At 56.3% G+C, this 26,478-nt stretch overlaps 2 protein-coding genes across 2 annotated transcripts; both read left to right on the forward strand.

Moving 5' to 3' along the window:
* The first annotated feature begins 422 nt into the window (after window positions 1-422).
* SBSN (suprabasin) lies at window positions 423-4,974 on the forward strand. The gene is made up of 5 exons (XM_045532325.1): window positions 423-1,229; window positions 1,554-2,393; window positions 3,797-3,862; window positions 3,981-4,025; window positions 4,862-4,974. The coding sequence occupies exons 1-5, from the start codon at window positions 432-434 to the stop codon at window positions 4,883-4,885; spliced, it is 1,773 nt and encodes a 590-aa protein (XP_045388281.1). The 5' UTR covers window positions 423-431; the 3' UTR covers window positions 4,886-4,974.
* Window positions 4,975-11,091: 6,117 nt separating this feature from the next.
* On the forward strand, window positions 11,092-24,808 carry DMKN (dermokine). Its single transcript, XM_045532326.1, is given in 21 exon segments — window positions 11,092-11,317; window positions 11,319-11,615; window positions 11,831-11,995; window positions 12,108-12,164; window positions 12,451-12,501; window positions 12,629-12,778; window positions 13,862-13,918; window positions 14,152-14,202; window positions 15,588-15,635; window positions 16,309-16,362; window positions 17,182-17,241; window positions 17,383-17,430; window positions 17,617-17,664; window positions 19,792-19,848; window positions 20,152-20,199; window positions 21,951-22,001; window positions 22,126-22,161; window positions 22,652-22,723; window positions 23,743-23,766; window positions 23,875-23,922; window positions 24,488-24,808. Coding segments are annotated over 20 exon segments (1,503 nt in total). The 5' UTR covers window positions 11,092-11,236; the 3' UTR covers window positions 24,488-24,808.
* The last annotated feature ends 1,670 nt before the right edge of the window (window positions 24,809-26,478 follow it).

The following is a 26,478-nucleotide window of genomic DNA, read 5'->3' on the forward strand; positions in this document are numbered from 1 at the left end:
TCTCATCTTTCTAGACCCTCACTGCTGTGGCGGCCGGATGCTTAGATCCCCGAGAGAAGTGAGGGGTTGAAGAATAAGCTGGGTCTCAGGGACGGAGGGTGACTGAAGGTGGGTTTGGGAGACAGGAGGCCTGGCTGGTGGGTGAGGATTGAAGGGGAGGTGGCCGGAAGGGCAGACACCTGTCTCTGGGGTGGAGGGCCTGTGCTGGGCAAGGAGCAGAGATGCCAGTTCCTCTCTGCTCATGACTCACCTCTGTTCCTCCTCTTCATTGCTCAACTCCCAATCTCCCTGGGAAATACCTCTTGACTGAGGACCAAGTCAGTGCCTCGCAGAGGCAACTGAGTCACAAGGGGTGGGGAAGAGGGAGGAGAGGATAAATAGCAGCCTTGCTTGCCCGGCTCCTCTCTGCGTCCTCCCACCGTCCCAGCAACATGCATCTTGCCGGTTTGGTCCGCTCCTGCTCCCTCCTCCTGCTGCTGGGGGCCCTGCCTGGCTGGGCAGCCAGCGATGACCCCATTGAGAAGGTCATTGAAGGGATCAACCGGGGGCTGAGCAATGCAGAGAGAGAGGTGGGCAAAGCCCTGGAAGGCATCAATAATGGAATCACCCATGCCGGAAGGGAAGTGGAGAAAGTTTTTAATGGACTCAGCAACATGGGGAGCCAGGCCGGCAAGGAGTTGGACAAGGGCGTCCAGGGGCTCAACAACGGCTTGGACAAGGTAGCGCATGACATCAATGGTGGAATTGGACAAGCAGGAAAGGAAGCAGAGAAGTTTGCTCATGGGGTCCACAACACTGCTGGACAGGTTGGGAAGGAAGCAGACAAAGTGATCCACCATGGGGTCAGCCAGGCGGGAAGTGAAGCAGGGAGGTTTGGGCAGGGGGCCCACCATGCTTTTGGGCAGGCTGGGAACGAGGCTGAGAAGTTTGGGCAGGGGGCCCACCATGCTGCTGGGCAGGCTGGGAAGGAGGCAGAGAAGTTTGGGCAGGGGGCCCACCATGCTGCTGGGCAGGCTGGGAAGGAGGCAGAGAAATTTGGGCAGGGGGCCCACAATGCTTTCGGGCAGGCTGGGAAGGAGGCAGAGAAGTTTGGGCAGGGGGCCCACCATGCTGCTGGGCAGGCTGGGAAGGAGGCAGAGAAGTTTGGGCAGGGGGCCCACCATGCTGCTGGGCAGGCTGGGAAGGAGGCAGAGAAGTTTGGGCAGGGGGCCCACCATGCTGCTGGGCAGGCTGGGAAGGAGGCAGAGAAGTTTGGGCAGGGGGCCCATAATGCTTTCGGGCAGGCTGGAAAGGAGGCAGAGAAGTTTGGGCAGGGGGCCCACCATGCTGCTGGGCAGGCTGGGAAGGAGGCAGAGAAGTTTGGGCAGGGGGCCCACCATGCTTTCGGGCAGGCTGGGAAGGAGGCAGAGAAGTTTGGGCAGGGGGCCCATAATGCTTTCGGGCAGGCTGGGAAGGAGGCAGAGAAGTTTGGGCAGGGGGCCCATAATGCTTTCGGGCAGGCTGGGAAGGAGGCAGAGAAGTTTGGGCAGGGGGCCCATAATGCTTTCGGGCAGGCTGGGAAGGAGGCAGAGAAGTTTGGGCAGGGGGCCCACCATGGTGCTGGGCAGGCTGGGAAGGAGGCAGAGAAGTTTGGGCAGGGGGGCCACCATGCTTTTGGGCAGGCTGGAAAGGAGGCAGAGAAATTTGGGCAGGGGGCCCACCATGCTTTTGGGCAGGCTGGGAAGGAGGCAGAGAAATTTGGGCAGGGGGCCCACCATGCTTTTGGGCAGGCTGGGAAGGAGGCAGAGAAATTTGGGCAGGGGGCCCACCATGCTTTTGGGCAGGCTGGGAAGGAGGCAGAGAAATTTGGGCAGGGGGCCCACCATGCTTTTGGGCAGGCTGGGAAGGAGGCAGAGAAGTTTGGGCAGGGGGCCCACCATGCTGCTGGGCAGGCTGGGAAAGAGGGAGACAAAGTAGTCCAAGGGGTCCATCATGGAGTCAACCAGGTTGGAAGGGAGGTGGATCAGTTTGGCAATGATGTCCATTATGCTGCAGGGCAGGCTGGGAATGAGGGAGACAAATTAGTCCCTGGTGTCCATCCTGGGGTCAACCAGGCTGGGAAGGAGGTGGAGCAGTTTGGCCAGGGAGTTCACCATACCGTTGAACAGGCTGGAAAGGAAGCAGACAAAGTGGTCCAAGGGGCCTACAGTGGGGTCAACCAGGCCGGGAAGGAGGCAGAGAAACTTGGCCAAGGCGTCCACCATGCTGCTGGCCAGGCCGGAAAGGAAGCGGAGAAACTTGGCCAAGGTGTCCACCATGCCGCTGGCCAGGCCGGGAAGGAGGTGGACAGGTTGCAGCAGGATGTTCATAATGGGGTCAACCAAGCCGGCAAGGAGGCCAACCAGCTGCCGAATGTAGGTGAACAGGGGTGGGGGAACGGGGAGAAGAGGGTTGGGGGGAGGTTGAACCCTTGGGATATTTGGGGAGTCTACGCAGGCTTTGTTTGGTGAAAGCTTGGGCGGCTATACAACTACTCTGCCCTTCTCCACCTCCCTTTCAAAGGAGCTGGTGGTCCGCCGGTCAGGTGGATAAGCCATCTTGTCTGCAAAGCCCATATCAGACAGTGGGGAAGGGACCCAGTCCCACCTTCAGGGAGCTGCTCTCCTGGTCAAGGGGGCCTCACGTGAGGAACAGGAAGCCTCTCCTGGGGAACAGGGAACAGTCACCGAGACCAACATCTGTTCCAGCGCAAATGGAACGAGTGTTCAGAAACCCAGAGTGTAAGCGTGAGCGTGAGGAGCAGCTTTTGGAGATAAGCCCTGTTCTGTTCGATCCTCATAAAACCCTCTGGGGTAGTCAGGACGCAGATGCTGACTCCCCGACTCTCAGATGAGGAAACCGAGGCTCAGAGAGGTTCAGGGGATTTGCCGAGGGCGTGCGGCTAGAGCCCGGCGTTGGCAAATTGCAGGTCAGGGTTCTTTCTCTCCCTCCACACTGCCCAATCAGGGAGGCCTTCGGGACGATTTCTCTTCCCCATTTCTGCAGAGGGGACAGATCGTGGGGGCCAGGCAACAGCGCCATTCACGGCAGAACAGGCACCAAGGGGGGAGCTTGGGGAACAGCAGGAGGCTGACTCCTGTATGCCTAGAATCCCCCATTCTCCAGCCTCCATGGGATCAGCAAGATGTGACACTGTCTTGGAGACTGGCCCAGGCCTCAAAGCCCAGAGCCATATCTGCTGCCAGGCAGAACGCCAAGGATGGGCGGGTGGGGAGGAGGGGACGGTGCGGAAGGAGTGCACAGCAGAGGAGAGGGCCCTGCCTTGAGCTGGCGACAGCAGCCAGGGGTGGGAGCGCTGCCGGGGAGGCATGCCTGAGTGTCTGGGGACAGGATTAGGGACAGGAATCGGCCCGAGTTAGGGATACAGCTAGACTGTGTGTACAAGGGCTAGGTTTGAGGTCAGCGCTGAGGTTAGACTGTGGTCCCAGGATTTGCGTGGGTCCCCTAAGTTCCCTTTCCAGTGAGACCCCTTCTCCGTGATTGAGAGCGTGTCCGTAACTGAAATAAAGGGAGTCTGGGAAGACCAGTGAGTGGGAGGCAGACACCCTTCCCGGGTTTTCTTCCCGTCTCTTGCAGAATTCCCACAGCAACATGGGCTTTGGGTTTTCTGTCTGGACAGTGACAAGGCAGCAGGTTGAGCCTGTGCCTCCCCCCACAGCCCCAGTCACCTAGAGGGGCGCAGGTCACTGGGGAAGAGGAACATGGCAGAGCCGCACGGCTTGAGGGGCTGTGTTGATGCTCTGGGCTCTGTCCACAGGCCAGTCATCAAGGCGGGTCTTCCGCCCAGCACGGAGGGGCCGCAACCACCACATTAACATCTGGAGTAAGTCTTCCAGGCGCGGCGTGGACTCGGGGGTGGAGGGAGTGGAGGCCCCATGGAGGTCCCCAGGGGTGGGGTGGGGCACAGGCTGGGCACTGACCTTCTTGTCCTTGCATTCCAGGCCTCGGTCAACAAGCCCTTCATCAGCTTTCCAGCTCTGTGGCGGGTGAGTGCCCGCGTGGTGTCTCCTCCCTGCTCTCTGCCCCGAGAGATGCTCTTACACCCCCTTCCCGGCACCTGTTCCCCGGCAGCTTCCCTCGCAGGGGCCTCCCGCTGGGCAGGCTGCCTTCATCTTTTGGGAGCTTTTCATTCCTGCTGAGGCAAACAGGCTGGCAGAAGAGACCTCCAGGGCCCTGGTGCATCCGGGAGCCAGGGAGGGAGGAGGGGCTGCTGAAACCACCCCCTCCACGTGCCACCCTGCTTCCTGTCATTGCTCCTGCCGTGCCCATTTGCTGGCTGGCTTCCCTTCCTTCCCCACCCTGCTGTGAATACCTCTGCCACCCTGCCCCTGCTGCCTGGGGCAGTATGCTGCGCAGTGGAGACTTGTGGCTTTGTTCTGTCCCTGGTTGAGACCCCCTCCCACCACCACCCCCCGGTGTAAAGGCTCCTGTGGGATCCTGCTCCTCACTCCCGGCCCAAGGCTGTCTCAGTGCATTTACTATGTCCGCTGCCTGCACTGGGGCACAGGGCAAGGGTGTGCGACAGACGCAAAAGCACATCCTTGTGTGTCCCCGGCTATAGGGGTGGCAGAGGGTCCTCCGAGGCAGTACAGACAAGGCTTCTTTGTTCCCACAGAGGCTCCTGGTGCCTTTGCCTGGGCGGCTGGCTTCCTGTTCTAACTAATCTAGATGCCACCTCCCTTAAGATAGCCCAGAGCATAGCCCATTCCTCGGCCGGAGTAGCCAATGTCCCTCCCACTTCTTGGGAGAGGACAGGGACAGAGGTCTCAGGCCCTCTCATGACTTTGTACCTTGCATTCACTTCCTCTCTCCTCTCTTCCAGAGCGTCGCCAACATCATGCCCTGAACTGACGCCCTGGCCTTGCTGGGCAGATTAATATTCCTGTTGTCATACCCACTGAAATGACCTGGAAGAGGTGGGGGTGGGGGGATAGGTTTCTGGAGTCCCTGCGATTTGTGAATAAATATTATACACTGTACTCGCTCATCGTGGTCCACTGCGCTCCCTAAGGGGGGTAGGGTGGTGGGAGGCAGAGGCTTGTCTTTCCTTGTTACTTTGCCGAAGGAGTTGGGGGTTCTGTGGCACAGGATGGGTCGAGCTGGAGAGGTCAGGCCGATCAGCTCGAGGAGGACAGTTAGCAGGGCCAAGCCACGCCTTGCTGGTGTGCAAGATTCGTGCTCGGCACTGGGCAGAGCACCTGTGCAGGGAAGTCCTGCACCGGCCAGCGGGGAGGACAGAGCACGGGGAGAGCATGGCGACAGCCCAGGTGGAGCCCACTCGGGGGGCGGGGCACCTGGGGCATAACAATAGTTACTTGTATTTATTGTGCAATTAAAACACGCCAGGCTCCCTGCTGGGCGCTTTACACCCATGACATCATCCAATCCTCCCAGCCACCCAGTTGGTAAAAGGTACTGTTATTGCCTCATTGCATAGAGAAGCACGTGGAGGCTTGAGCAGGTTAGGAAACACTACCAAGTTTACACAGTAAGTGGAGGGAGAGAAACGGCCCGAGAGCTACAGAGGACACTTTGGAAATATAGAGGTCTTTTCCTGGTCAGCATCAGCAGCGAGGAGGACTCTGGAAAGAGAGGACAGAGATACACGTGCGAGATCCTCCCAGGGAAGGAGAGGGCAGTACGGAAGGCTCAGGCGGAGGACACAGTGACAATAGCAGGAGGGCTCCTTATTAGCCACGTGAACAGAGACACACAAGGCCCAGTTTTCGGATCTGCGGCCACCCAAAGCCCGGAGGAGCAGCGATAACACCGGCAACTACTGTGCACTGAGCACTTACTAGGTCCCAGGTTCCATGTGAAGAGCTGCTCATAGTCTGTAGCCACTGAGGCCTCCCACAGCCCAGAGGAGAAGTCCTCTTATTATCCCCATTTTATGGATGAGAAAACTGAGGCTCAGTGGGGCAAGGACACTTGAAAGGTAACCCCTGAGAGAGCAGCAGGCCTGGATCCGGTTCCTGATCTGCTGCCAGAACCTGACCCCCGGCCCTTGCCGGTGAAGTCTCGGTAACTCTGCTAAGTGCTGGCGCAGGTGCGGGGAGACTTGCGTTCTAACAAGGAACAGGTACCTGAAGGCAGCTTGCTTCCCCTCTAGGGCCACAATTTCCTCCACTATAAAGGGGTGGGTGTCTTAAGTGGAGGACTTAAATCATTGCTTCCAGTTCCAAAATTCCATCAATGGAGCGACCAAAAGTAAAAGACAGCATTCTTGCCCTTGGGGAATTTACAGCTTTCCCGAGGAGGCCAGGCATATACACAGAACATGAGAGTGGACACACAGCGATGCCTCAATGGGAGCAAAGGACACACCTCGAGGGGAAGGACCTGGGTTTGCACAATAAACGTGATGTTCCGACACTTTACTCACTGCATTTTTCCTTATTTTCTGGAAGATCGTCATTTTATCATATATTCCTTCCCTCCTCCTGCAATATTTTAAGAACATTTCAATCATGCTGAAAGATGAAAGAATTTTACAGTGAATACCTACAGTCTTACCACTTGGGTTCTACCATTAACGTTTTACTAGGCTTGCTAGATCACACATCTATCCATCGAGCCACATATCAATATATTTTCGATGCATTTCATAGTAAACTGTAGCTATCTGTGAGCTGCATGGTAATAAACAGAACCATTCATTTGTGTCAGACGTTTGTTGAGGGTCTACTCTGTGCTGGGCGTCATTTCGTATGTACTGGAGGAGTCCCTACTTGAAGGAATCCTACAAAGCCTGCTTTTGAAAAGGTAATATTCAAGGGAACCCTTCTTTTAGAAAGTAAAAGGTTTCACTGACTTTGTTTTTATGCTCATTTGCTTGCTGGGTTACTTGGATGGGGGTTCTGAAAGTCCCAGAGAGATAATGGCATGACCCACACGTGCCAAGGGTCAGCTCTGGCTTCTGGGAAAGGAGAGCTTCGAGGTGGTTCTGAAGCCCGGAGGCTTGTCTGCCGTTCCCTCTGCTAGGACGATTCTCCATGTCACCCTGTCCCCCATGCTGACGCTTTCTCACTCTGCAGGTCTCAGCTACCTTGGCCACCCAACCGGAACAGCAGTCCACCCTTGTCATTATTTCTCATGGCACCTTGATCTTGTTCTTCCTGTTGCCTATGGCAATCTGTAGTTATATTACAAATACGATATCCATTTCCCTCCTAGACCGAGAGGTTCAAGAGGTGAGGTCGAAGCCAGGTGCAAACGTCCGGCAAGTAGCAGAGGGGAAGCCACTGGCTTGAGCGGACGTGGGAAGGGCCATAGAGTAAAAGTGTGAACAAGAACTAGGCTGCTTTGTCCGAGAGCGGTGGAGCCGGGCCAGGGAGTGACAAGGAGAGGAAGGGCCAGTTTCTGCAGATGTGGAAGGACAGGGAGAGGAGTTTGGGCGGGGCTCCCACAACCATCTTTTACTGGGTCTGTGCTAAGCACTTCCAGACGTGATTCATTCCATCCTCACGGCCACCCCAGGGGGCAGGTGCCATGATTATCCTCTTACAGATGATGAAGAGGAGGCTCGGGAACGCAGAGAGTTGCCTGGAGCCACCCAGCTTGTGAGTGGTGATGGTAGGACTCCAGTTCAAGGTCATCCCTACTGGTGAGGCAGCACGGTCCTCTTCGACCCTCGGGGAGGGGAAGGGGGCTACTTCCAAATGAGTTCTCCTTAAATATAAGTTTCTGCATTTGGCCCTTGCAGGACACATGTGTGCGTGGGGTGTGTGTGTGCGTGGGGTGTGTGTGTGTGTGTCTCAAGGTGAAACAACAGCCAAGAAAGCATTCTGACAGCACCAAAGTGACCAACGCTACCAGGAACTTGGGCTGCGTGCCTCTGTGAGCCAGGCACTTCTCCAAGCTCTTTACAGGTATTAATCCAGCTAATCTTCACATTCACCCCTCTTCATAGACAGGAAACGGTTACACAGATGAGTTAAGGTCACGGTCAGCAAGCGGTGGAGCCAGGATCTGAACTCAGGCTCCGCAGTAGGCGCTGTGGTGGAGGAGAGCCTCCTGACACCAGCTGGAGACTGGAGACCCCACAGAAGGGAGCAGACACATCACCCAGACCCAAGGGCTCACCTTCCCACCACACTTGAGTCCAGTGTCCATTCCCTCCCAGAAGGGTTGGTCTCTACTGCCCAACACCCCCAGTCTGTTCCCTAGGGGAACCCTGTTAGCTCCTGCCTCAGCTCAGAGCCCTCAACATATTCAAAGTCAAAGTCAAAGTCCTTTCATGATCTTTACCTCTTTGACTTCAACTCCTCCCATTCTCCCCCTGCTCCCGCCACAATGGCGCTGGAATACAGTGAGCAAGTTGCTGCCTCAGGGCCTTTGCACTGCTGTTCCATTGTTTGGGATACTCCAGCCCCAGATACCCTCATGGCTCACTCTCCCACTTCCTTCAGGTCTCATCTCAAACGGCCCTTTCCTGACTATCCTATTTAAAATACTTCCTCTGTTTTCTCCATTCCCTCACCCCACTGTATTTGTCTTTATAGAGTTCTGATGGTCTGATATGTTTATTGTCCAACTTCCCCCACAATGAATGAATGAATGAATGTAAGCTCTGCAAGAAGAAAGGTTTTGATGATCTTGTTCCATGCTGTATCCCCAGCACCTGGAATAGGTGAGGCACAGAGTAGCTACTCAATAAATATTTGTTAAATGATGTAGTGCATTAGAGAGAAAAGCCCAGAAGGTCTTGGGCATGATGTGGGCATATTGGATTTGTGGATGCTATTACATACAAGAACAAGGAAGGCCTGGTGGTGTAGGAAAAAAGCTGTTGGGAGTCGGACAGACCTGGATCGAATTTTGACAGCTCTGTTTTACCATGATCTTTGCACATACGATCTGGTGTGTGACGGCTAACCACTCTGGGCTTCTTTACCTCATCTGCAAAATGGGACTGAACTCTTGAGGTCATAGGATTAAATGAGCTCACATATGTGCAAGCACCCTATGTTCTATTTGGTTCACAGCAGGTGTGTACTAAGAGCCCTGAGTCTGACCTGAGGGGCTCCTCGGGTCCAGCAATGTCTGAGGGCATTTTTCCCAGAAGGTAGAAAGTGGGACTACTGGTGACATGGGAGACTTTAGCTGGTCGGTGGACAAGGCTTTGAATAACTCTGAATCACACAGTGAGAAACTTCCTCTGCTCTCCATTGTCTCCTAAGCTTTCTGATCATGTTAAAGAAAAAGACTCAACTTCTGCGCTCGTGTGCCCGAACACCTCTCTCATACTTGCTAATATTTCTTTTTAACAAAGACGGTATAGAAGCCGTGGCCAGTATAATGGAATGCCATTGTTTGCTACTCACTATGTTTTTCCAGTACTTTCTATTTATGGGCCAGTGATCCTGGCTTTGCCTTTATGGTAGTGATATAAAGTATTGACTTAAATATTCTTAAGTAAAAAAAGTAAGCTGGTTTAAAGAAACACATCAGTATTAGAGAAGGGAGAGGGCAGATACACAACGCTGCCAAGGTGCAGTCCGGTGAGAGAGTTCTGGAAGGAGCCTTTGAGTTGGCGAATGCACTACCCAGGAGCCCTCCTCCTGCCCTGTGGCATCTCCATTACCCATCCTGGGGACCCAGTTTTACCCCCGCACCCCGCTCTCCTTTGGCTCTTGTCCCTATGTCCTCTCTGAGCCCCAATTTCATGTCTCTGAACGGGGTGATAGGAAGACCTGTCTCTCAGGGCTCTGTGATCCCTACAATGCTTAGTGCAGTGCTGGGCACATGGAAAGCCTTGCTAAGCTGGAGCTGCAATTATTATTATTATTATCACCAGCACCATTATTATCCTCATTAAAGAGTCAGAGATGGAATAACAGGGAAGGAGGAGCTGGGGAGGACAGACAGGGATTGTGTTTACATGGTAAGAAGGGCTGGATGTTACAAGTCGGGGTGGAGAGGGAGGGAGGCAGAGACTGACTGAGAGACATTGAGAAAGGTGGATGGAAACTGGCCCCTCCCAACCCGGCGATGAGTCCCAGTGATATGGGACGGTGCCAAGTGGGAGGCCCCGTGGCCCCTGGGAACGGAGAAGCGGCTATATTAGTAGTTAAAAGCCGAGCAGGGATGAGGCTTGGGGAGGCTGAGTTCTGTGCCCCGAGCTGGGCTGGGAGAGGGCCCTGCTGCTCCTGGCCTTGTGCCACCCTGGCCCCTGGGGAGCCGGTGGTGGGTGAGCTGATGCAGTCCTGCTGTGAGCTCACATGCGTGCCCCCTCCAGGCCGGGTAAACAGGACGGGCGCCTGGGTCAGCTGCTCCCTCCCTTGGCCCTTCCCTCCCACTCGTTCCCTGGGGGTGGCTGGCCCGCCCAGCTCCCCTGCTCCACACCCAGCTTTCTCACCAAGACCGACACATCCTGCTGCTGCTCTCAGGGTCATGGCCACTTCCTTCCCTGACACCTCGGGTCCCCACTCAGGGCTTCCCCAGAACATCAGAGCCTCAACCGCAGCCCCACGGCCGACAGTCTCTCTCTGTGGCGGGAAGGGATGCAAGAGTGTGAGGGCTGTGGCCTTTAGGTGACAATGTGGGAGGGCGGAGGGGGACAGGAAGGCCGACTGAACAGCCAACAAGGGCAACTGTCTGTCACTCTGGTGCCCCTGAGCCAGGCTGGCTGATGCCTAGGTGGGTCCTGTCCGACTGGGCTTCCGCCGGGCCCTTGCTCCCCTGGTGGGGTCCTGGCTGTGACCCCTCCCGCCCAAGTCCCCCCACCCCACCACCTCCAGGAGGCTCCACCAACCTATCTCCTCAAATGCCCCTGCCCCCACCCTGTGCCCCAAATTCCTGGGGTTGGGAAACTGGAACGCTTTTGTATGGTCTCACCCCTCTGATGGTCGGGCTCCCTCTCTGTTTCGACACAGCCTCTCAGGCTCACAATTACAGCTCATTACCCTATCGGTGGCCCGGCCCTGAGTCACTGGGGGAGGCACCCAGGGCCGCCCAGCCCTGTCACCTTCTCCCAACCTACAGTATAAGGAGTAGTGACAGGGAGGAGGACTCTGGGAAGGCAGGGGCGTCTGGGGAAGAAGAGAGAAGGCTGCACACCCAGAGGGAGGGAAGGACAAGGCGTCAGGAGGGAGAAGGGAAGAGAGGAGGGCACACGGAGGAAGAGAAACGGCAACAAGAAGTAGACTTGGGCGGGAGGAAGGCACTCGGGAGAGACAGAGGGGGCTGAGCAGAGATGAAGTTGCAGGGGTCCCTGGCCTGCCTCCTGCTGGCCCTGTGCCTGGGCAGTGGGGAGGCTGGCCCGCTGCAGGGTGGAGGGGGGGGGCGCTGAAACAAGCGTTGGGGAGGCCATTGGGCACGGAGTGGGAGATGCCCTTAGCCAGGGGCTTGGACAGGCCATTGGCGAAAAGGCCGGAGGGGCAGTTGGCTCTGGAGTCAGGGAGGCCACAGGCAACGGTGCGGCAGATACTTTGGGCAATAAGCTCGGGGAAGCAGCCCATTCTCTTGCAAACAGTGGGAGTGAGGCTGGCAGGCAGGCTGGGAATGTCCTTGAACACGGAGCAGATGCTGCCCACAGCTCCTGGCAGGGGGTGCCAGGCAGTAACGGTGCTTGGGTGAGTGCTGGGAAGCTGGGTTGAGAATCTTGGGACAGGGTTGAAAGGATGATTGGGTCTCTTATTTGCGGCTGTCTGGGGCAGTTTCCTTCCACGTTACGCACCCTTCCTCTACGCCTTGGCCCTGTCTCTGTCTCTCTCTGTTTCACTCTGGCTCCTGTCTATTTCACGGTCACTTTGCCTGCCCTCCCCCATCAGGTGTTGTGTCCTTGCAGGGAACGTCTGGAGGCCATGGGATGGGCAATCCTGGAGGTTCAGGGACTCCCTGGGGACATGGGTACCCCGGAGGCCCAGCAGGCAACTTTGGAAACAATGTTCATGGAGGATCCTGGGGTCAAGGAGGCAACGGAGTGACACCAAAGTTTGGGACCAATGCTCAGGTAAAGTCACCACCCCAGCCCTGATCCCTGCCACTCCCTCCCTCCAAGCCCACACTCCCCACACACCTCCCTGGTCCTCTGAGTCCCACACTCAGTCTCACCCTCCCTGCAGGGAGCCGTGGCCCAGCCTGGTTATGATTCAACGAGAGGCAGCAGCTCAAATACTGGGGTAAGAGGGAGAGTCTGGGACGAAGACGTGCCTGGTGCCTGTGACGGAAAGTGGGGAGGGACAAAGAGAAAGAAGGATGGGAGGGGAGGGACTGGGGTGGGAGGAAGTCCAGCCAGGAAGAGATGGGCCTGGGAGGAGGCCAGGAAGACGGCAGGGGAATGGGAAGGGGAGGCGGGAGGGACAGCTTTGGGGAAAGGAGGCCAAGCCACAGGGGACAGGAGAGTCCTGGCTCCTGGGGACGGCTGTGACCGAAGTCTCTAAAGTCACCATTCCTGTCCCTCTGCAGTGCACCAACCCCCCACCGTCCGGATCAGGAGGAAGCTCCAGCAACTCTGGGGTAAGAGGAGAGGGGCAGCCTGGACATTCTGCCCCGGGAGGAAATGGGCAAGAGAGGAAGGGGAGGGGGGAAGAAGTCCTGGTGCTCCTGTCTTTGATCCTCGCTCTGGGCCCTTCCTGCCTCTCAGGGAAGCAGCAGCTCTCAGTCAGGCAGTGACAGTGGCAGTGGTGGCAGCAGCAGCAGTGGCAGTGGTGGCAGCAGCAGCAGTGGCAGTGGTGGCAGCAGCAGCAGTGGCAGGGGTGGCAGCAGCAGCAGTGGCAGTTCTGGGAGCAACTGGGTGAGTTCTGCCACCTCCACAGGAGGGAGAGATGGGGTGAGGCCCCTGGTGGTCCCTGCCGAGGAGATGGGCTCCAAGTTTTCCCTGAAAGCTGCCACCGCCCCTGGGTGGGTGGCCTCACTGGCAGTTGTCACCCTGGGGTTCCCGTAGCCTCTGTTCCCCACCTTCCCAGCCCCAGCCAAGCTGTGCTCCTTACATACAAGCTGTGGTTTTCCACAAGAGGTGACCCGCCGCTTCCCTTGTTTTCCACTCTGTGACCGTGTTGGGGGGTCTCCTGCCAGTCCAACCTCTATTCCTGCAGTCCCGTCCACTTGACAAGTCAGAGGAGAGTTGGGGGTGGTGGAGGAAAGAAGGGAGGTGGGCACAGGAAAATATGACACTTGTTTGGGAAGCTCCCAAGAGGACGGGGGACAGGACTGTGCATACGGAGACTCAAGGACCTTTCCAGAGCTGTGGTGTGGACGAAACTAGTAGCTGCAGGGCACACAGGGCCCCTACAGGATGGGTGAGGGGCCAGGAGGGAAGCCGTGTCCGGAGAGAGGGAGCCACACCTGGCTTCCCTGGGGGCCGCGAAAGGTCCCAGGAAAGAGGAGGGAAGTAGTTATAAGCTGAATAACATAAGGTGCTTTACCTTACTGCTCCTTGTACTACCCTCATTTCCTCCATCTAGGACAGACCCTTAGAAAACTCTAGGAATTTTGAGCAAAGCGGCTACTCAAATTCCCAGGTGAAGACTCCAGGGGTCCCTTCCGCTTCCTGCCCCCTGGTGGCAGGCTCCCGGCTCCTGGACTGCCGGCTCCGGAGGCTTTGCCACCCCTGGCTGCGGTGGGGGCCGGGGTTGTGGGCAGCAGCTCAGAGTCCCCACATCGTCGCACATTTCCAAATACCCTCGGCCACAGCTGGCCTTCCCCGTGCTCAGACGAACGTCTCAGCCACCAACTGGCTAGAGCCGGGGAAGGTCTGGAGGCTGGAGAGAGGGTCGGCCCTGGTCAGGGGATACAGCAAATCCATCATCCCGCTGGGAACCAGTGGTCCCTTTGCAAGTCCGTTTAGACAGATGCGAACTCTCGCCTTCCCACCTAGGGCTCCAGTAGCGGCTCCTCCTCCGGCAGCGGCAGCGGCGGTGGAAATAAAGCCGAGGTGAGTGGCTGGGGAGCGCACACGGGCACCCGTCTCCCTGGAGCTGCCGGGAGAGGAAGAAGAGGAACCAGGGGCCTCCGTGGGATGGGGGAGCAAGGGCTCCACGGAGAACAGGGCCAGAGTGCGGCCGAGTGGGGTGGATGTGGGCTCCCTGGGATGGAGATGCTGCTAGTCGTGGGTAGCACCTGGTGTCGGGGAGGGGACTGAGAGTCTTCCCTTTCTCTGTCCCACAGTGTGACAACCCTGGCAATGAAGTCCGCGGGGCCGGAGGGTCTGGGGGTCAGGTGAGCGCCAAACTCGCGTGGTGACTGCAGGTCATCATGGGCTGTCCCCAACACCCATAACTCAGCTCTGCTCAGCCCCATCCCGCCCCGCCCAGGGGAACGGACAATTCAGGCAGAAGAAACCAAACTCATAGTCCTAAAAATAGTAGAATCTCCCAAGTAATAATTAATTGCAAATCCTTACATGGTACTCCACAGATGGGCTGTGAGAAAGCCCACGTAAAGCCGTCCTTTTAGAAACATAATCATTTTGAATGCCCTGTACCCAGCCAGGGGACAGAATTCGGTGAACTTGGACAGGGAGAAGTGTTCGGGAAAGTACGTTCCCCCCCAGTTATTCTGGAAATCTGGGCTTTATGTCAGCAGCGTGGCGCTGACAGAATTAGTTACACTGGTATCCGCGTGAATCACCTCTGTCTTGTGAAAGTGCAGGTTGATTCAGCAGGTCCGGGGCAGGGCCGAGGTTCGGCATCTAACAAGCTCGGGTGAGGCTGGCACTGCCCGTCCCGGTCGCAGAACCAGGAGCGAGGCGGGGTGGGAGGAGAGGGCGGTGGGGTGGTGGGGCTAAGCGGACACGGCTCTCTGAAGAGCTCCTCATGCATTCAAGATACTGACATTTTATACAGGTTTTTAAGAAAATTTCTCCCAGTTTGTAAGTCTATTTCTAGTTTTTTACATACCAAAGTCTTAAGTATGAAAGTAGTCAAAAATATCATATTTTCCCCAGTTTCTGCTCTTGGTGTATTGCTTTAAAGGTCTTTATTTTCTTCTAGTGCTATGAATACTTCTACAATCTCATTTTTTCAATCTATGTCTAATCCGTCTGGACTTTATTTTGCAGTACACTGTCTAGTGCCCGCTCCTGCCCACCCCTGCTCCTGTCTGGTCCTACACTTTGGATCAGAGCTGTGTGTTCCTTTATGAGGGGCAAACTGGTCAAAAACAGAAAGGAAGAAACTGATGAGGTGTAATTTCCCCAAATGTGTAACTGATATTCCCAGTTCTATGCATCGAATCACTTCCACCACTGACTGAAAATGCCATTTGTAAATACCTTAATATTTGGGGGGGGCTCCTGGGAGCTCTGTTTGTGGAACTGGTTCATCCGTTCTGGGGCAGAGACCACACTGCTTTATTTATGGTAGTTTCATAGTATATTAACATCTGTCAGGACGAGCCCTCCCTTGCCACTTGTCTTTTCTGGTGTTTTCTTACCTATTCTTAGACCTTCAACCTCCTGAATGAATTGCAAAGTGATTCTGACAAGTTCCAAAAGAGAATACGTTGGGATTGTGAGAGGATTCATATAAAATCAATACATTAACTTTGGAGGATAATCTCAGGATCTAAAACAGGGATCTGCATTTTGCTGTCTTATCCCTCAGGACCTCAGAGGAGGACAGGGAGGCTCCGGTGGCTTCGGTGACACGAGGGTAAGGGGATAGCAGGCCCTGAGAGTAGAGACCGTGCCAGTAGTAAGTGGGACGGAGGCCCACACTGGGGTAGCGATTCTAGCGGGGAACAGTCCTACATCCCGGCCGGGTCCACCTGCCCGCTCTGGGCAGGAGGGAGAGACGAGGGGTCTGAGAGTCCCGTGTTCCACACAGCGATGAAAGAGGACTCGGGGGGAGCCACTTCTCACCTAGGAGGAGACTAGGCAGTCTGCCGTGCCACTCAGCTCCCGCTGGCTCTCTGGCTAGCGTCACCTTTCCGACCAACGCAAACATCAGTCCAGACAGGTCCTTCAGCTTGAATCAGTTCAGTCCAACAGCCAGGGGAGAATTCAGATACGTCGGTGGCAAAGGCCCTTCCGGCTGGATTTTGGGTAGCGTGCAGAAATGAGTGTAAACAGAGATGGTGAGATGTTCTCCATAGACGCCGTAGCTGAGCAGTAACTCCAGCCACAGGAGGTTGCAACAACATCTGCCAGGGAAGATGGAGCTACCCTGAGAGGGCGACCTCTTTCTCGGGGGCCTGGGAAGTCCTCCGTCATGCTCATGCCTCAGTCTCCTGACTCAGGAGTCCCTCGCCTACACTGCTACCCTGCCCTGTCACCCCCAGCCTGCCTGTGTCCCCACTGATTTTTCTCCATTTCTGTCTTCCTAGGGAATGAGCAGAGAGAGCAGTCACCTCCCGGGGGGCTCCCAAGGCGGTCAACAGGTGAGCCCTGGGGCGGGCAGGGTTGGCTTCAGAGGGACGGTGGAGTGTGCCAAGGGCCTGGGAAAAGAAATGTCAGTTTCCTCCCATAAGCGGCTCTGAATCTGTGTTGGTGACCATCAGCAGGCCATGTCTCCCTCCTCAATTCATTCCCTCCTTCCCTCCTTCCAACTGGGATCAGAGCGATGTTAACTGTGTGAGAGGAAAAATATGGGACAAGGAGATATTTCCAAACACCATACTTAAGGCGGCAGTGTCGAGAACTGGAAAGTCACTGAACTTTGAGTCAGAAGACGAGGGCCCCAACGCCAGCTCTCGCACGTGGCGTGTGTGTGCAAATCAGTTAAACCCTCAGCCCGGGCTTCCTCGGATAAAGCGGGGCAGGGAAGCCTGACTTGCTCATCTGCTACGGTCACTGCAGAGCTTTCTGGACCGGAACCACCCAAGGGGGTGCGGAGTCCAGGTGACGGAGGCAGATTGGACGCCTCTGAGTTCAGTTTCCTCGTTCCACGTAGGAGCGCGGCAGGAAGAGGCTCAGTGCTCAGCCTGCGGTGGGGCTGCACGTTAATGACTTTCATTGCTAGTGGTGTTTGGGGACAGGAGAGGGAGGAAGCAAGAGTATGAATATAATTCACAGGACTGGGTTACACGGTAGCAAGTCATTCTAGGAAGGCTTTCTGAGGCGGGATTTTAGGTGCCGTGTAAATAAAGAAGAGAAGGTGGCTTCTCAGAGAGAATACAGGGAGCTCGAGCAAAGGCGAGCAAAGGTGGCAGGTTGACAGGCGGCACGCATGATAGTCAGTCCTCCTTTTCCCCACCCAGGGGCAAGGGTCCCGTGGGGACAGTGTAAGAGGTGAAGCTGTCAATGGAGTCAATACTGTGGTGAGTGAAGGCAACACTCCACCTTGGGCTGGGGCCGTGGTGTCAAGAATCCTTGCCTCCCTCCTGACACTTAATATTTCCTGCCCCATGCTCACAAAGTGGCTTCTCAATCTCATCTAGTTTTTCTCATTGATTCCTTAGAACTCTGAGATGTCTTCTGGGCCCTTCAACTTCGACACTTTCTGGAAGGTGAGGTCTGCAAGATAGCTCTGCTCACTCTGGTTTAGAAAACCAACCCCTGACCCTTGACCCCCCAGGCTGAAGTCCTCTTTCTACACCAACAGTCAGCAGTGGCCCTTGACCTCTCCTGGCCTGAAGCCCTAAGCCAATGACATTATGACCCAATTTGGTTTTTCTCCTTTTTTTTCTCTGCAGAATTTTAAATCCAAGCTGGGTTTCATTAACTGGGATGCCATAAGCAAGGTAAGGGCTGGAAGGCCATGCAATCTTGGTCCTTGCGGGAGAGGGATACAGAGAAGTATTTAGGCCAGTGCTAAAAACAAAAGCAACATAAACAAAACAAACTGAGAGGAAAGGACAGCAGAGACCTGGAAAGGGGGAGGATTTGGAAACAGGAGCTGAGAATGTGCAGAGGGGGTGGGTGTCTTTACTGCTCAGCATATAGACCTGAGCAGGTTACGAGCCTCTGTTTCCCCTTCAAGACCCGGAAGGTTAAGGGGAGAGTGAGTTGGCGTAATCACAGGGAGTAGACTGAGTGAGGAGCTCGGGGAGCTAAAAGGCCACACGAGGACTGACACCCGGAGAAGGGAAAAGGAAACCCATGTTGGCCGAGTGCCTGACTGGTGACAAGCGTTAGTCTGGGCCCTGCACATGCACAACCTTAGAGGACGGCTGGGGCCCAGAACCCCTCTCTCCTTGCTCCCTTCCCGCTCCTTCCTGCAGGGGAACCCCTGGCCAGGCTGACTGGACCTCAGAACACCAGAGGTACCCCCCGAGTGGAGGGGGCTGCACAGGGAGGGAGGGGATGAGGGCAGACGAACGATTTAAACGCCAAAGGCAGAAGCTGCAATTGGTGGCTCACAGATATGTCCTGAGCCACCCTTTTTTTTTTCTTAATATGAATTAGTTGCCAAAGTTTGGAAATTGAGAGCCTTCACATAACGATTGGGATTTCTGGCTTCTCTTGAAACATCGGGCAACAGTGGCTCCCTTCCCGGGGGCAGCGATTGGCTAGAGCTGAGGAGCCGCCATTCTGCCATGGGGCACTCCCTGGCCGCCAAACTGCCCTGCCCGACATGGTCATCTCGGCCACCTGCCCGGCCCCTGTGAGCAGTGCAGTCTCTGGCCTTTAACGTAAAAGAATGGAGACCTGGATCCCTGCCTTCATAAAACTTGTGCTTAGGCAAATCAAAGTCTGACCTTTGGGGAATGAGGCGGGGAGAGAAAGACAGGAGACGTTTTCAGCTGCGGTGGGTTTCAGTTTGCACGCACAAAATATGTTCTCTGTTTTCTAGAGAATAGTTTCCGGTAGGAGCAGGGCTGTAGGTTCTGGTGAGAGAACCAGGGCACGTGCAGACGCTTCCCAGAGAGCCGGGACAGATGGCCGACGTTTCTGCCACTCTAGGTGGCAGTAAAGGGAGCGATCGCAGTCGTCGGGCAGGATTCACCCGCGCCAGCTTCCTCGGGGACAGATCCCTTAGCGACAGGACAGGGAGGGCAGAGAAGAGAATGGAACCCAGTTTTCCTTCACGGGGTGGGGGGTGAAGGAGCTCAGGACCTCAGCCAGAGCGAGGAGTGAATAGAGGGGGGCTCTGTGTAACATTCCTGGTGAGGTAGGGGGTTCTCAAGCCCAGGCTGGGATATCTGGATTTTTATGGGTGGACAGTTTTGGGCAAAAAGGTCCCTGCAGACTGTGGAGCAGATGCCCATCTACCCCTGCCCTGGCCCACTGCTCCCCTGAATTCCTGTCCCTCAAGCTCCCTCTTAGAACCCATTTCTTTGCCCAGGACCAGAGGAGCTCTCGCATCCCGTGACCTCCAGACAAGGAGCTACCAGATGGAGGGGAGCCCCCCACTCCCTCCTTAAAAACACCACTATCTCATCACTAATCTCATCCCCTGCCCTTGAAATAAACCTTAGCTGGCCCACACTGCTGGTGTCTGCTCCTTTCTTATGTCTCCACCGTTGTTCTGGGGTGGAGGGGTGAGGGTTGGAAGGGGCGGCTTCAGCCCCACAGCTTTGGGAAATGGGCTCGAGGTTTCGTGGCAGGTGGACAGGGGAGCTCCGGGCCAGGTCCTGCTCCTGAGATTTTGCTACAGTTAAGTTCTGCCAGAGGCCGACAGAGTCGGGTAGAGAACACTGTATGTGCATGCATGGAGAGGGAAGCCGGGCTGGCTAAGCCTCCAGAGATCCTGCTTCTTCCTCCTGTTTCCAAAATCAGTTTTCTGAGGTCCCTAAAGACTCCCAGCTCCCCTCTCCCCCCACCTTAGTCACGAGGGAATTCTGCAGGCTGAGAAGAGGCAGCAGCAGGAGTCGGGCAAGATGAGTGGCTCAGGCCCCTGCTAACCTGCTGCCCCCTTTCCTCCGCAGCACCAAATCCCGCCCCCCAGCACGCGAGCCCTCCTCTACTTCCGCCGGCTCTGGGAGGTAGGAGAATCCTCTTTTGAAGAACTGGGGATCCTGGTCATCCTGTCTCTTCCCACCCTCCCCCAAGGCAGCCCCCTTTCCATTTCTGAGCCAGGCATCATCTTGCCCGAGTCTTAGCACCAACACCATCTCAGACTCTAACGCGCTCAGTCTCCCGCGCCCGCTCATCTTCCTCCCACCCCGAACCGCACCCGGGCTCTCAGCCCGCTCCTCCTCCCGATCTGGAAACCTCCCCAGTGGGCTGCCACACACCAGCCCAGTTCTGCCTCCCCCGGGCCCACTCAACTCTCCTTCTCCCTCCAGGATTTCAAAAGCAACACTCCTTTCTTCAACTGGAAAACAATTATTGAGGTAAGGGGGGCAGACCTTCTCCCTGCGTAGTGAGGACCCCCAGCTCTGGGACACGGGGTTCGGGGCCCTTGGCGAGCGGCTTGCCCAGGTCTCTGTCCCAGTTTCTTACCCTCCCTGCTGAGGACGGCGCCTCCCTCCCTTCCCACTTTCCTCACTTTACGGGATCTTGAGTGCAGGGTGGGGTGGGAGAGAGAAGCTATGAGTCACAGAGGAGTAGGATGGGAGGTCCTCCCTGGGATAAAAGCGGAGGCCCGAGGGTTGGGGCCTCCACAGGTGCAGAAACATGAAGCTGGCCACAGCCTCCGCTCTGCTGCTGCTTCTGCTGGGCTTGGTCTGGCTCGGGGTGGGTACTGCAGGGGGAGCGGGTGGACGGAGACCAGGGGGAGGGACTTGGGCTGGGGTCCACCTCTGCTGCTGGGAGGGGTGCAGTGGGGAGGAAAGCTGAAAGGAAACAGGGGGGCAGTATGTGGGGGGGGTCAGTGGCCTTTGGGAAACAAGACCCCTGGGCTCACGTGCCTGTGTGTGCCAAGAACACAAGGCTGGACGGGTGGGGCCATGCAATGGGGGAGGTCAAGGCCCCCAGCTCAGTGGCGCCATGCACCCATATAGAACCCAGGTGGCTGTGCTGGATGACTTTTCAAGAAAAGCTAGAAATCTGATTTTTAATTGTTTATAACTAATTTAATTTTTTAAAAATGCACACCGAGGCTGAGCACTGTGGCTTGTGCTTGTAATCCTAGCACTCTGGGAGGTCTAGGTGGGAGGATGGCTTGAGCCCAGGAGTTTGAGGTTGCCGTGAGCTATGATGATGGCGTGGCACTCTAGCCAGGGTGACAGAGAGAGACTCTGTCTTAAAAAAAAAAACAAGCAAAAAATGTCTGGAGGCCTCAGGACAACCAGTTTGTGACGTTACTATTAGGGCTAATAGTGGGGTTTAGGTTCAGTGTCAGGTGTGGGTAAGGCAGAGAGTTCAGTCAGAGTTAGGATTTAACTCTGTGTGTGTGTGTGTGTGTGTGTGTGTGTGTGTGTGTGTGTGTGTGTGTGTGGAGTCCTAGCATCCTAGCAGAGCAGCCATGATGGCCTGAACTAGACTCCTTTCCAAATGCTTAGAATGTCTCTCCTTGCCCTGGGGGGAGGGGAGCCGTGCGCATAGGACTGCCAAGTGCCAGAAGTGGCTTCATCTGCTTTCTTGTGCTTCTTCCCTTCCTTTCCTTCCTTCAACCCAGGGCTAACCTAACCACTTAGCTTCTGGTAATCACCCCTCCTTCCAAGGAGCCTGTGGGACGCAGCATTTACATACAGGGGTTCAGGGGGCCTGGGACAGAGGCAGAAGGGTTTGGTGTGGGTGAAAGGTGGGCGGGGGCTGCCCACAGACCCAGTGCCTGGGTCTGCCCCCCGCCCCTAGCCGTGCGGCTCCGACTCCCCTGTTGCTCCAGCTTAGTCTCAGGCCACAGCTGCCAGCGCTCCAGGGGCATGGGTGGGGATGGCGTTGCCAAACCTGGTTCTCTCCCCTGGCTCCCCAGTCCGGGGTGTGGAAATCTGTGTTCTGTATCTATCTGGGCCGTCGGTTTCCTCCGGGCTCACTGCCCTCTCCGGAGGCAGCGCTTATCCCGGGCCGGGAGCGGCGGGGTCGGGGAGACACTGGGGCTGCACAGGGAGGGCGGGGCCCAGGCAGCGGACGCCGGAGCTCGGGAAGTCTGGCGAGGCCTGAACCAAAGAGACACCAACCCTGGCTCCTGTCTCCCTTTCAGGGTGCAGACGCGTCGTCGTCGCTACAGAAGAGGGCGGGCGGCGCTGATCAGGTGAGTCTTTTTGCCCTCAGCATCCCCTGGAAGGGCCCTGGTCCCTCTCAGCCTTGTTCCTGGGTCTGGCCAATCTGAAATTCTCTTTCACTCTTTCAACAATTCTCTTTCAATAATTTGTCAGCCTGGCGGAGGATGGCAAGATGCGTCAGCTTCTAAGGTAAGAAATCTGCCACCTGACCACCTGGTTTAGGTCCTGGTCCCTCTTTCGTTGGTCTCCTACCCTCACCTCCCAAGTAACACTTGGGAGCTGGGAGAGGTACCAAGGCAAGGAGGAGGCTGGCCGTCTGGGCTCGGATGATACAGTGATGTGAGGATGTGGGCTCTGGCCGGCTGGAGGAGATTCTAGAAAAGAAAACACATGGTTCAGTGGCTCACACCTGTAGTCCCAGCCCTCGGAAGGCCGAGGCAGGAGGATCTCTTGAGGCCAGGAGTTTGAGACCAGCCTGGGCAACACAGTGAACCACCATCTGCAATAAAATTTTTTAAAACAGAAAGAAATGAAAACCTGACACAAGGAGGGGAGAAGGCTGGGGCTTTAAGAAAGTTCCAGTTGGGGCAGGAAGGGGGGGTGTTTATTCCAGAGCAAAATGATTTCATCCCTTCTCCTCCTCCCTTCCACGGCCCCCTGCCCACTCTTCCTTCCACAGAACTACAATTATAACCAGCAGGTGTACCCTACTGGCTACGGGTGGCAGTACACACCCAAGGCCCCTGCTAAGGTAAGATGTGCAACTGCCCTGTTTCCCACCAGGGTCCCCTCAGAGGGGAGAGGGAGAGGCTTTTACAGGCAGGGTCCTCTATGTCAGTGGGCTGAGGCTGAATCCGCTCACTCTGAAAGTCAGGCCTCCCCGTGCCTTCGAAAGGGAGGCTCAGGATCCCCGAGAGCAGCCTGAGCGGAGGCTGGAGGGCTCGATGCTCTGCACGCTGGCTGGCTCTCTCAGAGAGGGCTGCCAGGGGGCGGCAGCTGCCATCCCATACAAGAGGGAAGACTGGACACCAGCACCCTCCAAAGAGGAAAATGTGGCTCTAAAAAATCCCGTGACACAAGGCAAAACACACCAACAGCTCTTCTTTGTAGTGTTTGCTCTCTGCTGGCCTTTTTTGGGAGGTGGGGTTAGGGGGAGGAAAGCAAGCTAGGACTTAGGAGAAGCCAGGCTTGGTGGGAAAATGAATGCTTCATTCCACAAAGGACATAAATGGAAAAACATACTTAAGAATTTTGTTTCACTCACTTGCAAAGAAAGCAATCTCATAACGGCAGTAAATGAACATGCTAAATACCAAGTAAGCTGTCGAAGAAAAAGTAGGCGGGTATTTCCCCCCATCAGAGTAACAAAGCCCCCGCCCTTGGGGAGAGGACCTTCTACTGAGAGCCCAGAAACTCTAAGCTGCCTGAAAGGAGGTGCAGATGCAGTTAGTTAATCCTACTGGTGGGTGTCCACTTCGCCAGCCACTGTGGCCAGTCTGTCCACCTAGTAGGCAGGAGGGACACCTATTCTCCTTTGACTTCTCTGGATCAGTGTGCTCGGGGACCACATTCGATATCATCTTGGATAAAATGCACGAAGGATGATAAATCTGCTATTATGCAACACATCCCATAGACTGAATGACCTTGGCAATAATCCTGGCTTGAGCCTGCCCCTGCCACTGGGCCCTTTCTGAGCCCCGAGGCCACAGCAGAGTGCAGGGAGGCCACTAGAACCCCGCGTCACCTCCTCTGATCTTCTCTTTCCAGGGAGGAGTCACGGCTACTTCCTCGGTGAGTATGGGGGCCTAGAAAGTCTGGCTCTGGAATGAAGGGGCCTGAGGCCAGAGGGTGTGGAAGGGACAGTGTGATGTCCACTCAGACACTCTCCTTGTCCTGCAGGCTTCCCGGGCCCAACCCAGCCTGCTGCACTGGTTGAAGTTTTGGTAGGTGAGTGTCACAGTGAGCAGCACAAGGCCAGGTCCCAGGAGCTGGGACGTAGCGACCCCTCGGGGCAGGGTCTGGATCTTGGCATTTCCTCAGACCTCAGTCAGCAGCATCGGGAAGTCAGGTTTGCTCTGGGAAGTAAGGAGGAGGAGACCCCATGGTGGGGTGTGGAGAAAGACTCGTAAGATCACTTGGAAAACACCCTGTGCGTTCCCAGCGCAGGGCTGAACGGGGTGGGGCACCGGGCACGCTCTGAGAGCGAGACGGTGGCAGTCTAGGTTAGGGACGGGAACCGGATAAGATTATACGGGAGCAACCTGGAGAGGCGAGCCTTTCGGGCGGAAAGGTTCGGAGGCCGGACAAAGCCAGGCTCCGAGGGCGAGAGGGAAGAGATTGGCAGAATCCCACAGCTGGTTTGGGCAGAAGCACGGGTGAGGGTGAACAGGGCAGGTGGACAGGCGGGACAGCAAAGGACCAGAGAAGCCCGGAGGCTGAGCGAAAGCACATTTGGTTTCAGCAGCTCCAGCCGTGGCCACATTCTATCATTTGATCTTGTCCTTTCTTCTAGAAAACTATTCCCCATCGTGACTGAGGCCTGGAAACACAGGTCGTCAGGAGCCTGACGGCCCCCCCAACCCCCAGCGCTCCCACCCCGTGCCAGCCCTGGTCTGGGTGCTGACACCTCCACGTTCTAGGCTGGGGACCGGGTCTGTCTGCTCCTTGTTTCCTCCCACTGCACTGTGGTGTCCCGCGACCACCAGCCTCTGGGTAAACCAGCCACTTCCTACCCACTCCGTCTTGTGACCCGAAGTCACTGACGGTTCTTCGGGTGGAGCTGCCTGCTTTTGAGTTTCTCTGTGGAAATAAAACATGACTCTTGTTTCCCTAAGACTTTCTCGAATTCTATTCTTGAATGCTACATGGATGGGCTGGATCAGGGAGGATGGAAGAGTGATTTAGGGGCAGATAATTTATCTTCCTCCTGGGAGTCGTATAAAACATGGTAGGCTGAGGGAGACCAGACCTGGGTTTTATTCTGGACAAGAAGCAGCTAGCTCATCTCACTGTGCCTCAGTTTCCTCATCTGTAAAAAGCAATCTTTGCCCAACCTACTTCTGAATACCCTGCGCACTGCACTTGAAGCAATCACAGGTGTTCTGGTCGTCTGAAAAAGTGGTAGCGAAACTGTGCAGACGAGGAGGTGGGAGTGAAGAGGCTGTTCAAAGCGGGGAGCCCCGTCCCAGAGGGTCGGGGAGAGGGCAGCACCGGGAGCAGGGGCCGGTGCAGACTGCGCCCCGCCACGTGAGCAGACTGAAGTGGGGGTGAGAGGAGCTGCTGGGCTGACGTGCTCAGGAAGTGGGGCACTGGGTCAGACCCAGTACCTTCTCCTATGCAGCTCCTCTGAGCTTCTAGAACGCAGACGGAGGAAGGCAGAAAACTTCGCCCCCTCAGTGCCAGTGAAGCAGGCAGAGGCCACAGGTGGAGGCTGAGGAGCCCCTGGGACAGGGCTGGAGGCTGCAGTGGGAGTCTCTAAGTCCTATCAGGCTGGCACAGTGTGCTCAGATCAAGGAGCCCCCCACTCCCGCTGTGTCCCCCTGACACCCCTGCAGAGGACCAGGAAGTAAAAGGAGGACGTGAAGCACCCTGCCAGCCTGAGTGACTTCTGCCCAGGTTGCAAGTTCTCTGAGGTCATGGCCCCTGGCTGCCTTGGTCATTGCTCCGTCCCTGGGCTGGGCACAGGGCCTGGCACAGGGCTTCAAACAGCTGGTGAATAAATGAAAGGAACCAGACCCCAGACTGGCCCCGAGGAGCCAACCTGATAGAAACACCGGCTGGGAGAAAGGGCGGGGCTACCCCTTGGCTCTGCCCCCGCCCGCTCGCTTTGGCCCTTGCAGGGCGGTGCTGGTCTGCATCCCCTTCCCCGCCCAGCGCCGCACGAGGGCCTTGCAGTACCCCTGGTGGCCACAGGGAGGAGAACACGGGGCTGTTCCCAAGAGGATGCTCCGTCCACACTGTGACGAGCCTTCCTGGCGCGCGGTGAGGGACGGGACAGAGCCGGGAACCGGGCTCTCCTCGCGCCAGTCCCCAGGGGCTGAGGGAGACGTGGATGTGATCAGCAGGGTTCTGAGTTCTTGGGGCGTTTCTGGTCCGAAGGCCGAAAGCAGCCCCTTAAAGTTTAAAGTAACACCTGACGCAGGCTAAGGTCCTCTGGCACAAGGGACCCTCCCATCAAGGGCAGGCCACCCACCTCTCCTGCTGGGGCCTCTCCAGGGACCTCCTGGAGTCCTGGCTTTCATTCCCTTTCCTCATAGCGCCTTCCTCATAGCGCCTTCTCCCACAAGGCCAGGGAGGACTCCCTGCTCGGAACAAACTCTGCGTCAGCTCTGGAATAAAATCCCCGCTCTGCACCGTGGTGGTCTGGCTCTGACCCCCCTCCCCAGAGTCACCCTGGGCCACACGGCTGTTGTTACCTGCCCCTGGGCCCCAAGATCTGCGGAAGGCCAGAGCTCCAGCTGCTTCAGGTCTACCTTCAAATGTCCCTTCCCAGGCCATCTTAGC

This window comes from Lemur catta, chromosome 19 (genome assembly GCF_020740605.2).
Source record: "Lemur catta isolate mLemCat1 chromosome 19, mLemCat1.pri, whole genome shotgun sequence".
NCBI lineage: Eukaryota > Metazoa > Chordata > Mammalia > Primates > Lemuridae > Lemur > Lemur catta.